General features: G+C 43.0%; 1 protein-coding gene across 2 annotated transcripts in view; it reads left to right on the top strand.

Moving 5' to 3' along the window:
- The window catches only part of CCT5 (chaperonin containing TCP1 subunit 5), a 422,120-nt gene that overhangs the window by 146,648 nt on the left and 258,832 nt on the right, over positions 1-16,640 (top strand). For both annotated transcript variants that reach the window (XM_075331906.1, XM_075331907.1), the window contains exon 5: positions 279-471. In XM_075331906.1, the coding sequence (XP_075188021.1) occupies positions 279-471 (193 nt within the window). The remainder of the gene's footprint in view (positions 1-278; positions 472-16,640) is intronic.

Here is a 16,640-nt window from a genome sequence, read left to right as displayed (position 1 = left end):
GCTTGTGCACTAAAACTGAGGTAGCCTGGCTCTGCCAGGGGGTGTATACTGCAGAGGAGGAGCTAATGTCTTTTTGCATCTACTTAGTGTCCACCTATGGATAAGCAGCATAACACCCATGGTCCTGTGTCCCCTACGATGCCTAAGAGAAAACGATTTTATGATGAGCACACAAATCTGTTTTTCTAATGTACAAACAGTAATTTACTGAAAAATTACTTGAAAACACAAATGGCCTTTTAACTCTACCTGTTTTTATTTCTGTTTTTGACTTGTAGAATTAACCGTTGTCATAAACAAATGGCAGAAATTGCAGTGACTGCTATTCTTACTGTTGCTGATATGGAACGGAAAGATGTGGATTTTGAGTTGATTAAAGTTGAAGGTAAAGTTGGAGGTAAACTTGAAGACACGCAGCTGATAAAAGGTGTTATTGTAGACAAAGATTTCAGCCACCCTCAAATGACAAAGGTAAGTTTGTTAAACATTTTACAAATTAACCTCTTACTGACGTGGCCATTTTCTGTTTTGCACTTTTATCTTCCTTTCCCTTCTTTCAAGAGCTTTAACTTTTTTTTTTTTTTTCATTTCTAATTGTTTTGAACACTTAGTCATATGAGGGCTTGTTTATTTTTGTAGGTTGTACTTGAGTGAAACTGTTCAGTTAACCATGTAATGTACTGGAAAGTGGGGGGAAAAAATTGAGTGCTCTGAAATATCCAAGAAAGCGCAATTTTTTTTTTTTTTTTTTAATACGTGGTTCCCTATACAGTAATGCTGACATTATATGATTTTTCAGGTCCGTACAATTACACGGATATTTATGTGTAGAGATCCATAATGCTTTATATTTTTGTTTGATGGGGCTATGCGTCAGCTTTTTTTGTGCTCTAAGCTGATGTTCTTATTGATAGCATTTTAAGGTGGATATGTTTTGATCGCCTTAAATTGCATTGTTATGGCAACTGCAGAAATGTAATTTATGAATGAAGAAATGCCAAACATTTAACTTTTTTTTTTTATTTCTTCACATTGGGGGAAACTAAGGGTGATTTTAACTTTTTTCTGTCACCCATGGCAGTGCTCCACGATAGAAAGGGATCCACCCTTAAGGACAGGAAACCTACAGAATAAAAATGGGCGGTTCCTCTCCCTGCATCAATTGGTTTCCTGTCCTTGAATGGGGACCCTCAGGACGACTGTTTTGTCTGTGTTTTTTTTTTTTTTTCTCTCTCCCCATAGGAGTGTTTTGCTTACCTCGTCCAGCGTGCTTCGGGTGGCTGTGGGGATCCCGGATTCGGAGGCTGCGTGGCTGGAATCGCTGCAGCATGACCAGTCGGTCCTCTGGTGTGAGCGGCGTCTCCATGCTGGCGATCTCCGGACGGTCCGCGTGGGCCCGTGGCTGCGCATGCCCAGGACGTGTAATTTTCGGTGCGTCCTGGTGCAGAGTGCACCGGGCGACGCGCACGTCCATGGGGGCCGCCATTTTGGTGGTGGCGCCTGCCATGTCTCCCAGCACTGGGCACGTGCAGGACTAGTCATCGGACGGGTCCGGACGCTGAGCGCGCTGCCTGCAGGCGACCGCTCGGCAGTCACATGGCGCATGCACGAGGGGCCTGTGCATGGAAGCCCTTGCAGGCTTTACTGAGGCCAGCCTGAGGGGCAGAACTTGGCAGCCATAATCCGTCCGGGAGGCGCATGTGGGGGGGTCAGGAGGCACCTCTGTCCATGGAGTGCACCGGAGGAGGGCGTCGCCAACATAAGGAGGTGTTCCGGAGGGAAGGCTGTTGAGCTCTCCTACCTTTTTTAAAGGTGGTGAGGCCCTGAGGGGATGCTCGAGCCGGACCCCTCCACAGCAATGGATTCCACTGAAGCCGACCTGCCGGAGTACCCTTTAGTGTCTCAGAGAAGCTTAAAAGCAGCAGCAGTTTGTCCCGTGACACCTCCCAAGAAGGGCTCGTTTGTCTGAGCCGGTACCCTCTCTGTTCATTTGATGATGAGTGAGATCTGTAAATGCTCAGTTTTTTTTGTTTTTTTTTTTTATGGGGTTTTCCGGTTTTCTTTCTTGTCTTAGACTCAACAGAAGTTCGGGAAACTATATGAAAAATGAAAACCTAAAGTATGCTCCTTATGTGACAACGCTTTGCCGGATTCCTACAGCAAACGATTGTGCCATTCCTGCATTCAGCAAACCCTGTGTGAAGAGACGCCGGTATTGCGTCTGACCTCCGGTCTATCATTAAAGCTGAAGTCCAGAGCTCCCTTCAGTGTCTGAAATCTAAAAAGAGAGCCCCTGCCAAGTTGCGACATGACTCACCCCTGCCTCTGACCTCTCAGACGCTTCCGTTGACGAGGGTGAACTCGCTCATTCTTACTCAGACTCCTCTACTTCAGATGCGGGTAGTCGTTACTGCTTCCCTGTGGAAGATATGGGACGCTTATTTAAAGCAGTTAGCTCCACAATGGGTCTCACAGAAGGAAAACCTCAGCGCTCTATGCAGGATGTTTTGATCGGGGGGTTAGAACAAAAGAAGCGTCGCTCCTTCCCCCTCAATGAGAATGTGTAAAGCCTTATTACAAGCGAATGAAAGAGACCTGATAGGAAAAATATTACCATGTCTTCTTTTAAGCGCAAATATGCTTTTGATGAAGCTTGTTAGTCTAGGGAGAAAGCTCCTAAATTGGATGTTGCGGTAGCTAAGGCGTCAAGGAAGTTTGCCCCTCCTTTTGAAGACATAGGTACCCTTAAAGACCCATTAGACAAAAAGGCAGATTTTTTTCTAATGAATATATGGGAGGAGTCAGCACGGGGGGTCTGAAACCAGCCGTGGCGGCAACTTGTACAGCCAAGTCACTGATGGTCTGGCTAGATCACTTGGAACAGCAATTAAAGACTGGCTGTTCTAGAGAGGACACCCTGGCGTACCTTCCTCTAATCCAAAGAGCAGCGGCTTTTCTAGCAGACGCATCGGCAGACTCCATGGTTTTTGCAGCCAGATCTGCAGCCCAGTCCAACGCAGCCCGGCGGGCTTTATGGTTGGAATGTTGGCCTGGAGATCTACAGACAAAGTCAAGATTATGTCTACTGCCCTGTACAGGTGACTTCCTCTTTGGTCCCACCTTGGATGCAATTTTGGAAAACGCTGCTGATTAAAAATAAGCGCTTCCCTGCTATGCCTTTTTCCTCTCGCAGGAACCCCTTTAACAGGAGGTGAAGATATAGTCGGCAAGGGGCCTCAACAAGCCAGTCGGGTTGGCAAAACCGCAGCAAAAATAAAAAAATGTATATTTAATAGACCCTCCCATGATAAATCTTCCTAATTTCCTACCTTCCCAGGTAGGAGGAAGACTATTGCACTTTCTCTCTGCCTGGGAACGTATGTCTTCAAATAGATGGGTCTTAGACATAGTTAGACATGGTCTAAAGTGTTTTTTGTTTTTTTTTTTTTTCTGGTTCCCCTCCCCATAGATAGTATTAGATCAGGTACCACCGCAAGAGGAAGGCGACTGTTATTATTCCCCCCTTCTTCCTTATCCGAAAACCGGACAGTTCCTTCCGCACGATAATCAACCTAAAGGGGCTGAACAAACATCTACAGGTCTCCACCTTCACAATGGAGGCAGTAAAGACTGCGGTCAAACTCCTGTTTCCACAGTGTAACATGGTGGTCCTCGATCTCAAGGACACATACTATCATGTTTCAATTTCACCTCAGTTCCAGCAATTCGTGAGTGGCTCTACAGATACAGGGACACCTCCGCCACTTCCAGTTCAAGGCTTTACCCTTTGAGATCGCCATCGCACCAAGGGTTTTCACAAAACTCATATTGGAAGTGTCCGCTCATCTTCGGGAAAAGAAAGTGTTGTTGTTGTTGTTGTTGTTTGTTGTTTGTTGTTTGTTGTTGTTGTTGTTTGTTGTTTGTTGTTTGTTTGTTGTTTGTTGTTTGTTGTTTGTTGTTTGTTGTTTGTTGTTTTTTTTTATTTATTTATAGAGCACCATTAATTCCATGGTGCTGTAAATGTTACTCGTACCATACCTAGACCACTTCCTCATTGTGGGCCGCTCAGCTACTCATTGCTCCAGGCAATTACATCTGGTTATGTCCAAACTTAAAGAGCTAGGTTGGCTTCTCAATCTCAAGTCTTGGCTGATCCCGGCTACAACACAAGTTTTTCTATATTTTTTTTTAACCCTTTAATTTTTAATAGGGTGAAAGGGAGGTAATTAGAACTTTTTAGGTTTTATTTATTTTTTTAATTTTTCAAACCTTTTTTTTTATTATTTCATCAAGCTTATACCTTTTAGGGGATTATAAGGATCAGCTGTCTGATCGCTGATTCATTTCTCCCTATCAGAGCAGCACTGCAGTGCTCGGCTGCTGGTTTAAAGGGCCTGAGTCATGTGAGCTACAGGAGTCATCACATGACCCTGTGCTGCCATGACAACCACTGAATTCACGTGATGACGTCATGTGACTAATGCTATCGGGCGGTGAGTAAACTTCTACCACGATCACCATTAAAATGGCGCTGTAACATCTTGACAGCGCCATTTAAGGGGTTAACAGGTATCGGGTGGATGGCGATTCCACTTGTACCTGCGAGGCACAGATGTCAGCTGTACAAATCAGCTGACGTGTGCGGATCCCCGCCTGCAGGCCGCAGAAGCAGGTGGGGATTATCACTAAGATGACCAGAGGGACGTATTATTACTGCCTGCTGTCGTTTTTGGGTTAAAAAAGAACACCACATATATTCAAGCTGAACAGTGGTCCAAAACCTTTTTCCTTTCAGACGTGTATATATACACTGCACCAACCACAATGGTGAATCTGTACTTATATATGAGCTCGGTTCCATCATATAAAAACTACAATAAACAATATACCAATCACAGTGCGCATATACCGTATTTTTCGTTTTATAAGACACACCGGATTAGAAGACACACCCCAAATTTAGAGAAAAAAGGTAAAAAAAAAAAAAAAAAAAAAAGGCGTCCGTCTTATACTCCGGTGTTATCGTACCAGAGGGGGCAGCAGTGGTGGTGAAGCGGGGGTCACAGGAGGCAGAGCTTGTGCTGGCAGCAGCGGTCAGTGGTGGCAGCGCCGGGTCAGTAGGGACAGCTGCGGTAACTGCTCAGTGGTGGCAGCGGCGGAGGGTCAGTGGTGGAGCAGGCCGGTGTGGTGTGTCCCAGTATGTCCGCGGTCCCGATTCAAGTGATGGCGCCCGGAGCGGCGCATGCACAGATGGAGCTCTCGTCCAAGGGCTCCATCTGCGCACGCGCTGACCCCTGGAGCGGTGCAGAGCTCAATCTGCGCACGCGCTTACACCTGGCGCCATCATTTGAAACTGGACCGCGGACACACTGGAACACCCACCGCACAGCCACCATAGGCCGCTCGCCCGCCCAGCCGCACAGAGAAGCAGCCCGCACGCAGTCACAGGCACCCGGCCGCACGCACTCAGCCACAGGCACCCGGAAGCCCGCATGCACGCGGAAGCCCGCACACACATGGACGCCCGCACAGACAGCCCCACCGCTAGGCTATATTCGGATTTTAAGACTCACCCCTCATTTTCCTCCCAAATGTTTGGGAAGAAAAGTGCGTCTTATAATCCGAAAAAATACGGTAATCAGAACGGTCTCACCAGTTGTTGATTCAGGAAAATACGGAATCTGTTCATCAGTCCAGCTGCAGCTACTCAAACATTCAAATAGTCTGTTATGGAGAGATCCTGATGCCCTATTGTGGCCCTGGCATCCCATGAAGACTCCCACCCTGACGAGGGCAATCCACAAGTGACACCTACACCATAAAGCTATGTTCACACATGGTGTTTTTGCAGCGTTTTTCCCTGATCAAAACCTGATCTTGTGGCAGGAAATCTCCTAGGAGTCATCATGCGGCTTTGGTGTGTTTTTGACGTGGTTTTTAGTGGCTTTTTTTTGTGACGTTTTTGCTGTTGATTTAAAGTGGTTTTTCAAGACTCGCAGCAAAGAATTGACATGCTCATTCTTTCAAAAATGCTGCATAAACGCAGGTATTTGCCCAAGAGTCAGGAAAGAATCCAGAGGTGGGTTGTGTGTGTGCATGAGATTTCTGAACTCTCAGATGTTGCTGTGACTATAAAAAGCAGCTTTTTATTAGCATGGATTTATATAAAACAAGGCTAAAAAAAAACCAGTACATAGGCTATGTTCACACATAACATTTTAAGTGTCCCTGGACTGTCCCAACAGTGTCTCCTGATCAGTTTCCTCGCGTTGTATTAGGATTATTAGGGGAATGACACTGCCGCTACACTGACCCAGTCTGTTTTGGGATGGTGTAGAGACAGTGTCAACAAAACCTTTCTGAATAACATTTTTGCCGTCTAAATTTGTTATGAGAAATCGCAGGGCTGTGGAGTCGGTAAGCCAAACCTTCGACTCCGACTCCAACTTCTCAATTTGTCTTTCACCGACTCCGACTTCGACTCCGACATATATTGCTTATGGTTAAATGAAAAATTTATTGTAGTACATAAACATGTGTATGTGAACATCAGACATTTAATAATTTTTATGATACAATAATCAATATATTTGGATATAACATAAAATATATTTATTGGATACAACTTTAGAACACAAAAAACTGTAATAAATTGTAACTATGTAATACACTATGTAATATACAGTAGATTACATATATATCTTGTGTGTGTGTGGGGGTATATTTACATATTTACAATTTATTAGTTTTTTGTGTTCTAGAGTTGTATTCTAATAAGTATATTTTATATTCTATCTAAATATCTTGATTATTGTATCATAAAAATAATTAAGTGTCTGATGTTCACATTGTACTACAATACATTTTTCACTTAAATATAAGCATTATACTAAATGTTATTATTTAGCAAAATATTCAGCACATTCTGCATTGCACTACTGTCCCCAATTTATTATATATTTTCGGAGTCTGTGCATTTTATACCGACTCTACCAAAATGAACTCCGACTCAGACTCCACAGCCCTGAGAAATAGTATCCCCTGCCTTAGATCCTCCATCATAGATTACCTAAAATCTGACCTATTTTAAGGCTAGACAACAACCTCTCTACCGCTAACTTGAACGCGGTCATATAGATGTATATTGTAAAACTTCAAATGTATTTACCGTTAAAATAGCCAGGTGGTTAGACATGAGGACATCAGATCTTGAGGGGAGGACAAAAAACAACGCATTTTGGCTTAGGCCTTAAAGGGACTCTATCATCAGGTTTTTGCCACCTAATCTGAGAGCAGATGGAAAAGCGACCCTGATTCCAGCTGTGTCACTTATTGAGCTGCTTTTATATTTTATTGTGCAGCTTTTATAAAATCACTGTTTAATTAGCAGGAGATAACCATTACAGGACTACCTGTTAGGCTACTTTCACACATCCGGTTTTTGCTCTGCGGCACAATACGGCGCTCTGCAGAAAAACCGCAACCGTTTTTTTTTTTGCCGCCGGTTGTGTTTTTTTTTTTTAATAGACTTACATTAGTGCCGTATTGTGCCGCATGGGCTTGCGTTTGGTCCGTTTTTTGCCGCATGGGGCAGATTTAGCCGATGCCGCGGCCGGATGGAACGTTTTTTGCTCCGGCAAAAAAAACGCATTGCGCCGCATCCGGCCGCTGCGGTGCATTTTTGAATGCATGCCTATGGACGCCGGATGCGGCGCAATGCGGAAAAAACCGCATACGGCCGCCGCATGCGGTTTCTTCCACTGCGCATGCTCAGTAGCATGCCGCAACCGGAAAAAAACGGACGGGCCGCATGTAAAAACTTATGCAAAGGATGCGGTGTTTTCGCCGCATCCGTTGCATAGGTTTCACAGCCGGATTGAGCTGCAGTGCTCAAACCGGATGTGTGAAAGTAGCCTTATACTGCCAGGTAGTCCAGCAGCTGCATGAGCTCTTTATAACCCTGCTCTACATTCACATAATTGCTAAATCTGAAGCAGAGAAAACATTGATTTCACCAAAATAACTGTAAACAGCTCAGTAAGTGACACACCTTTTGGAATCAGGGTCTTTGTCTCTACATTTTGCTGCTCTCAGATGAGGTAGCAAAAGCCTGGTGACAGGAGTCCCTTTTTAACCATGATACAAGTTATGTCTATTTGGCCCGATTCTTTTAGCGCTAGAATCCACTTGCACTTGCAGCAATAACAAATTTCTTCACTTTGCCAGAGTTCCATCACGTCTCTTTTGCGGATTATCTCTTATTGCCGGCTGCAGAGTGTGCACAATACAGCACATGTGATCAATGAGAGAGAAGCCGAAGCAGTTTCAACAAGATCTAATTCTAAAGGATCATTTTGCTTTTCTTCTGTTGTAATATCTGTCTGTTCCTCAGTTACAGGAACAGGACTATGGCCGTCCATCTCACACATACTGCATCTGATGTTTCCTTCTAGCTGCTGCTTACCTTCATTATTCTCATTCATCAGTTTGATTTTACTTATGTTTGAAGCATTGTCAGTTAAAACAGCAAGAACCTGTTCTACCGTGTTTTCCCGAAAGTAAGACCGTGTCTTACTTTCTTTTTACCCCCAAAAGTGCCACTATGTCTTACTTTCGGGGTATGTCTTATATTGGAAAAAATCCCACAGCAATCGCAGCAAGTCTCCATGCAATGTACCGTATGGGGACTTGCCGCGATTGCGCCCTAAGTGTACCGCAAGTTAAGGAAACTTAACCACCAGCGGCTGCACATGAGGGCACTGAGGCTTTGTGATTTTGTATGTTGTCCATGGTCCCGATGGACCACGGACAACATTACTGCAACATTTCAACATTTCTCGGTAGCCGAGCGCTCAGCTGAGCGCCCGACCGCCGGCATGTGTCGGCTCTCAGCTGAGCGCTAAGCCGCCGGCATGTCAGGGCGTTCAGCTGAGCGCCAGACCGCCGGCATGTGTCAGCTCTCAGCTGAGCGCTTTGCCGGCGGCATGTCGGGGCGCTCAGCTGAGCGCTCGGCCGCCGGCATGTTAGGGCGCTCAGCTGAGCGCTTTGCCGCCGGCATGTCAGGGCTCTCAGCTGAGAGCTGTCACATGCCGCCGGTATGTCAGGGCGCTCAGCTGAGCGCTTTGCCGGCGGCATGTCGGGGCGCTCAGCTGAGCGCTCGGCCGCCGGCATGTTAGGGCGCTCAGCTGAGCGCTTTGCCGGAGGCATGTCAGGGCGCTCAGCTGAGCGCTCGGCCGCTGTAACTGTACTGTAAAGAGGAAAAAAAATAAATACATTTTTACTACGTCTTACTTTCGGGGTACGTCTTACATTAGCCGACCCCCCCAAAACCCCCACTACGTCTTACTATCGGGGGTGTCTTACTATCGGGGAAACACGGTAGCAGTTCTGAGCTTCCTTCCCAGTGTGTTTTTACCCTTCTCCGTAGAGGAGGCGTTTCACTACTTGTCATGTACATAAAGTGCAGCACAGATTCATTTCAACTAATAGCCTAGATATTTTGATCAGGCATAGAACAGACATTTATAGGAAATTTCATAACTTTCCCAATTTTTTTATTAATAAATATTCAGCATATACTGCATTGAACAACTGTACCCAATTTATTATATATTTTAGGAGTCTGTCGGTCCATTTTATGACGACTCCCAGCAAAATGACCACAGACTCAAACTCCGGGACTCCAACTCCACATCCCTGCACACCATATCAGATGCTTATTGTGAGAGGCAAACTGTCAGTGCTGTGAGTGCAGCTCTGAAACATAATCCATTGCAGTGGATTAGATCAGTGATCAGATCCTGAAAGTTGGTGTCCCATAAAGGGACTAAGTAAAAAAGAAAAAAAAAAAAAATGTTTAAAAATTGGTAAAAATATTTGACAATCTGAAAATGAAGACCCCCTGAAAAATATTTCAATTAGTAAATTTATGTAAAAAACAAACTACGCATAGTTCGTATTGCTGCATCTGTAACAACTCTATCTTTAAGACTCAGACTAGTTAACCCCTTCAGTGAACACAGTAAAAATTAAAAATGTAGCAGTCTTTTCATCATTCAGCTGACAAAGTGGAATAAAATTCAATCAGTCATATATAAATAAAAATGCTACCTCTGAAAACGTCATCATGTAACTCAAAAAGCAAGTCGCTATACAGCTCCATCAGTGAAAAAAAGTATAAAAAAAAGCTACAGCTCTCAGAATGCAGCAGTGCAAAAACTGTTTTTTTTTTTGGTCCTATAAAGGTTTTTACTGTGTAAAAGCAGCAAAACATAAAAAAAGCTACATGATGTGTTTATTACTGTATTTGTACTGACCTGAAGACTAAAACTGTCTGATCACTTTTATGGCACATTAAAAGGCGTAAAATAAACTAACCCAAAAAAATATTACTGAGTTACTGTTTCTTCTTGATTCTGCCTAACAAAATGCAGAATTGAAAGCTATCAAAAGAAAACAGAGGAAATGTCCCAAATCACCCCAATCCCTGACTGTGGGGTACGGGTAGCTACGGTCTCCTGCAGGCAACACTTGCTTCTCCACAGTAGAAGACACACTGCCTCCAGGACACAGCGTGTGCAGATTGTGGGCAAATCCTCTAAATCTCTAAAAAATGTGATTTCAGACAAAATTCCCAACTGAAAATTCACTGTAATGAGGCTGAGGGAGTCCCTTTGAGCTCATGTTTGGCCTATGGTCTTGAGGTGTCAATCTTTTTAGGCATGCACAATAGAGTTGTCCTCAACAACAGTTGCCCTGACTAAAATCACAAATGACTTACTTACCGCCAAAGCTAACAACCACTTCTCTGTACTCCTACTTCTAGACCTATCCTCAGCCTTTGACACTGTTGACCACTCCCTGCTACTACAGATCCTCTCTTCCCTTGGTGTCAGAGACCTCGCTCTCTCTTGGATCTCTTCATACCTCTCCAACCGCACTTTTAGTGTCTCCCATTCCCACACAACCTCTTCATCCCGTTCTCTCTCTGTTGGTGTCCCTCAAGGCTCTGTCCTGGGACCCTTACTTTTTTCTATCTATACATTTGGCCTGGGACAACTCATAAAGTCCCATGGCTTCCAGTACCACCTATATGCCGATGACACTCAGATCTACCTCTCTGGTCCAGATGTCACATCTCTGCTGTCCAGAATCCCAGAGTGCCTATCTGCTATATCTTCCTTCTTTTCCTCTCGCTTCCTAAAGCTCAATATGGCCAAAACTGAACTGATCATCTTTCCTCCATCTCCCCTGCACTCTCCACCTGATCTATCCATTACAATTAATAACATCACGCTCTCCCCAGCACCCAAAGTTCGGTGCCTCGGAGTGACCTTTGACTCTGCCCTGTCCTTCATACCGCACATCCAATCCCTCACCACCTCCTGCCGTTTTCAACTCAAAAATATCTCCAGAATCCGCCCTTTTCTCAATCCCCAATCTACAAAAATTCTAGTGCACGCCCTCATAATCTCCCGCATCGACTACTGCAACATCCTCCTCTGTGGTCTCCCTGCTAACACACTCGCCCCTCTCCAGTCCATCCTTAACTCTGCTGCCCGACTGATCCACCTCTCTCCTCAATACCACCCCGCTGCTCCTCTCTGCAAGTCCCTCCACTGGCTCCCAATCTTCCACCGTATCCAATTCAAATTACTAACCCTGACCTACAAAGCAATCCATAATCTGTCTCCTCCATATATCTCTGAACTAATCTCTCGCTACACTCCAAAACGTAACCTCCGGTCCTCCCAAGATCTCCTTCTATCCTCCTCTCTCATTCGCTCCTCATGCAACCGACTCCAAGACTTCTCCCGAGCATCCCCAGTCTCCTGGAACTCACTGCCTCAACACGTCAGACTATCTACTACACTTGCAAACTTCAAACGGACCCTGAAAACTCATCTGTTCAGAAATGCCTATAATCTACAATGACCTCACCGCCCCACCACCGTGCGGAGCTGCCGCCCCACCACCGTGCGGAGCTGCCGCCCCACCACCGTGCGGAGCTGCCGCCCCACCACCGTGCGGAGCTGCCGCCCCACCACCGTGCGGAGCTGCCGCCCCACCACCGTGCGGAGCTGCCGCCCCACCACCGTGCGGAGCTGCCGCCCCACCTACACCCCACCTACTGTCTCCTCCCCAAAATCCTTTAGGATGTAAGCCCGCAAGGGCAGGGCCCTCTTCCCCCTGTGCTAGTCTGTCTATTGTAACGTGTACATGTATTCTGTATGTAACCCCCCTCATGTACAGCACCATGGAATCAATGGTGCTCTATAAATAAACAATAATAATAATAATAATAATAACAGTTTTGTTCACTTTCGAAAAGATGGACACCACTGAACATAAACCAAATAGAGTATGGGGTAACTCCACTGCCTGACTAGTGAATGGATCAGTCACAGGTTTCACCTGAACCACATATTTCGGATATGTAGATGGAGACTTTTTATGTAAATGCTCAGCATAAACCACAGGATAAATGTGGACTGATCCTAAATGTTCTGTACCAAAATCGCCACCATAGCATTCAAGTCAAACCACAAAAACACAAGGCCCCACTCAGGTCCATCATCAGGCTCTTGAAAAATGCTATGGCTTTTTATAGCTAGAGAGAGATATCTCTATCTTCCTTTAGTAAATTGGAAATCTTGGATTAAAACAACATTTTAAAGGTAAAAATGTAATTATTTTTTTGTTAACCGCCCAATAGTACAATAGTATTACACTTTTTGACACACCTCTAGTGCCAATGTGCTCACTGCAACCCTGGATTAATTCATTGATGGGTGCAGTTTGTAAAATGGGGTCAATTGTTGGGAGTTTCTGCAGTTCTGGCACCTCAGGGGCTCTGTCAATGTGACATGACACCCCCAAACCTTCCAACTAAATCTGCACTCCGAGCTCCTTCCCTTCTTCACTTTGTATTGTGCCTCATACAGTAAGTAGTTTTCAACCACATATGGGGTACTGGCCTACTTGGGAGTAAATGTACCACAAATAGTTTAGCTCATTATCTCATGTAAACCTAGTAAGTTTCAAACAATTGAGGTTGATGCAAAATTTCTGAGGTATTTTTTTTAATTTTCATGGCATTAGTTTAAAAAATTCTGTGAAGCACCTGGTGTTTCACGGTGCTCACCAAATACTGTATGTAGAGAAATTCCTTGAGGTGTCTAATTTCCAAAATGGGTTCACTTCTGGGGGTACTCCACTGTTCCACTGCTGTCCACACAGCTCTCCAAATACGACATGACGTCTGCTAACAATTGCAGCTAATTTTGCATACAAAAAGTGAAATGGCGCTGCTTCCATTCTGAGCCCTGCTGTGTGCCCCAATAGTATTTTTCCACCACACTTGAGGTATTTTCGTACTAAGGAGAAATTGCACAACAAATTGTATGGCGTACTTTTTTTTTTTCCTGATACCCTTGTTAAAATAAACAATTTTATTGGCAAAGTAACATTTTTGTGGGAAAATAATTCATTTTTACCTTCCACATTGCTTTAGTTCCTTTGAAGCATTTAAATGGTTAATAAACTTCTTGGATGCGGCTTTGAGCAGTGTGATGGATTCAGTTTTTAGAATGGTGTCCCTTTTGAGCATTTTCTAAGCTTCTCAGTCACTTCAGATGTGATGTGGTTCCTAAAAAGAATGGTTTTGTAATTTTTTTTTTTTTTTTTTTTTTTTTGGAGGAATGAGAGATTGCTGATTAAACTTTAAACTCTTGTAACAAAAAAATAGTTTCAGAAATTGCACTGGTGTAAAGTAGACATGCGGGAAATGTTTATTTAGTAACTATTTTGTGTGACATAACCCTTTTATTTATGGGCATAAAAATTAAAGTTTGAAAATTGCCAAATTTTCAAATTTTTCACTAAATTTCTAATGTTTTCACAAATAAACACAAAGTATCGCCCTAAATTTACAATTATCATGAAGTACAACATGTCACCAAAAACAGTCTTAGAATCACCATGATCCATTGAAGCATTCCTGAGTTATAACCTCATAGTGACACTGGTCGGAATTGCATAAAATGGCCTGGTCATTAAGGTAAAAATGAGCTCTGGGTGAAGGGGTTAAATGACCCAGTCATAAATTGAGATTGACAGCTGTATTTAACAGGGTAACAGCCGTGGGCTGCGCTACTCTCCACCTATTGCTATTAGAGGCAGATGATTCCTGAATATCACATCCATCATCTGCCAGGAAAGATGCAGCTCGCAGTTAGGAAACTGGCATATGATACAACTGTATGTTATATGCCATTAAGAAGTTAGTGTACCTGACATGAGAATCATGCAGCCCTTGGTTCAGGGAGTTTGACTCATATGCATATGCATTCGATAAGTGCTATCAAATATTTTTTTTGTTTTAAATTGGATAGCACTTTGACCACTTCTATCCAATGGGGCATTGCTGATGCCGTTTTTTTTTTTTTTATAGGCCACTGAATAAAGTGGCAAATGTGTATATTTGTGTGTGTTGTGTGTGTGTGTATATAGTATATACCTATGTATATACAGTGACTAGCAAAAGGGTACCAATGTTTTTAAGTGATTTACTTTCAGGCTCCATATATAATCATTCTTTACGGTGTGAGACTACTTTCATTCTATAGACAATCCTCTTGGCGATCATATACATAAATTAGACTTGCAAATATTTAACATATGATTAGTTATACATATTCTTGTCATTCCACTGCATTGTTACAGTTTTTGCGCCTAAAAATGTAAACAATCTAAACTTAATTTTTAGATTTCTAATTATTTTATTAGTTTTTTTGTAAATTTCCTTTGACTTTCCACACTGAATCCTTCTGGGTATGCTCTTGATCCGATTCAAGCATGTGTCAACTAAAATCTGATCCCATATCTCTCATATGTTCCCAATGTTGGTGCATATTGGTCAACTCACTTGGAAATGTATACAGATTGTTTTTCAACTCTGTCCACAAGTGTTTGAGTGGGTTGAGGTCTAAGGACAGTGGTGGCCAATTCAGCAGCTCTACATTGTTGAACCATTTCTAAGCAAAATCTTGACGTATGCTTCAAATCGTTCCACTGCTGGAACACTGTTGTCCTTTTCATAGTACCAGGGCTTGAAGTCGGTAAGCTGAACCGCCAACTTCTCAATTTCCCTGATTACGAATCCACAACTTAGACTCTTATTCGTGACTCATGTTTGTGATAAATTTACTGTAGTAAAATGGTAACATCGTGCTTTTAATCATTATGATGACGCAATAATCAAGCTGTGTAGATAGAATATAAAATATTTATTGGAATACAAGTTTAGAACACCAGAAACTTAAATTATAAATATGCAATACACTGTGTAGTAAGTGGGGGTAAAAAAAGAATTTCAACAATGTTTGAAATAACATTTATGTAATCTTATGAATTTGTTCTGACAGTCTTGCCTCCATCAGATCCTCCTTCATAGAGGACCTCACATCTGACCTAATTATTCTAGGGATAGAGAACAACCTTTCTACACTAATATTTAACAATTTCAGGGTATAAAGAAATTGCCTCATGCACATTCAGTTTTGATGAACAGTTAAACTCTTTTACTACTTTGAGTGCAAGTAAAATATTTTGCTGACATATGGTCAATCTGTTTGCTATAGGAGTGGAATCTTTGTCTCTGTGGCAAAGCTTTGCTGCTCCATGTATTCCAAATACTATTCAAAATCAAATTCCTCATCTGATGAGGCTGAAGATGTAGTAGCACTGGCAGCATCCAAGTCTTCTTGCCTTTGGCAGTTCTGTAGCCCACTCATCTTAACTACTACCTCTGTCAGAGCTTCTTTTCCTTTAGTAAGCTGTTGATGATCTAGCAATATACGATGACTTGGGTCCACATACACAACTGCCAGAAGATTTTTATTATCTCATAGCAGTGTCTCTCCCAATTTCATTGAAGCAGCAATGCCATATGTGACTAAACCTCTTTGGGACAGGCAAAACACCAAGTTCTTCCACTCCTTTATGAAAATGGTGGGAGTTAAATCCTCAGGTTGTAATTTCTTAGTCACAGGGCTGTGGAGTTGGTAAATTAAACCTCCGACTCCTCAATTTCCCTGATTCCAACATAGACTCCACAACTCCGACTTCTTAATACATGACTCGTGTTTCTGATACATTTACTGTAGTACAAAGGTAACATCAGGCTTTTAATCTTATGATGCAATAATCAAACTGTTTAGATTGAACATAAAATATATTTATTGAAATAAGTTTAGAACACAAAAAAAGTTAAATACACTAAATATGCAATACACTATGGCTTGGGTCCACATACACAGCTGCCAGATGAATTTAATTTTCTAATAGCAGTGTCTCTCTCCATTTCATTGAATCAGCGATTAAACCTCCTCCTTGGGACAGGCCAAACAGCAAGTTCTTCCACTCATTCATGAAAATTTCTGGAGTTAAATCCTCAGCTTATAAGTTTTTAGTCATTATAAATGGGTGATGATGTTTGATCCAGATCAGGTACTCTAGAAATTAAAAAAAAAAATATATAGAATATAGCAAGCGATTCATAGTTAGAGGCTCTGGAGAGGCTGTACGCTGCTCCCGCAGCCTCTCCTTCACTTCCTGGGCTGCTCATCATTGCTCATTCA

Source organism: Anomaloglossus baeobatrachus, unplaced genomic scaffold (assembly GCF_048569485.1).
Source record: "Anomaloglossus baeobatrachus isolate aAnoBae1 unplaced genomic scaffold, aAnoBae1.hap1 Scaffold_103, whole genome shotgun sequence".
Lineage (NCBI taxonomy): Eukaryota > Metazoa > Chordata > Amphibia > Anura > Aromobatidae > Anomaloglossus > Anomaloglossus baeobatrachus.
The sequence above is the reverse complement of the archived record's forward strand: the minus strand, read 5'-3'. Positions and strand labels throughout refer to the sequence as shown.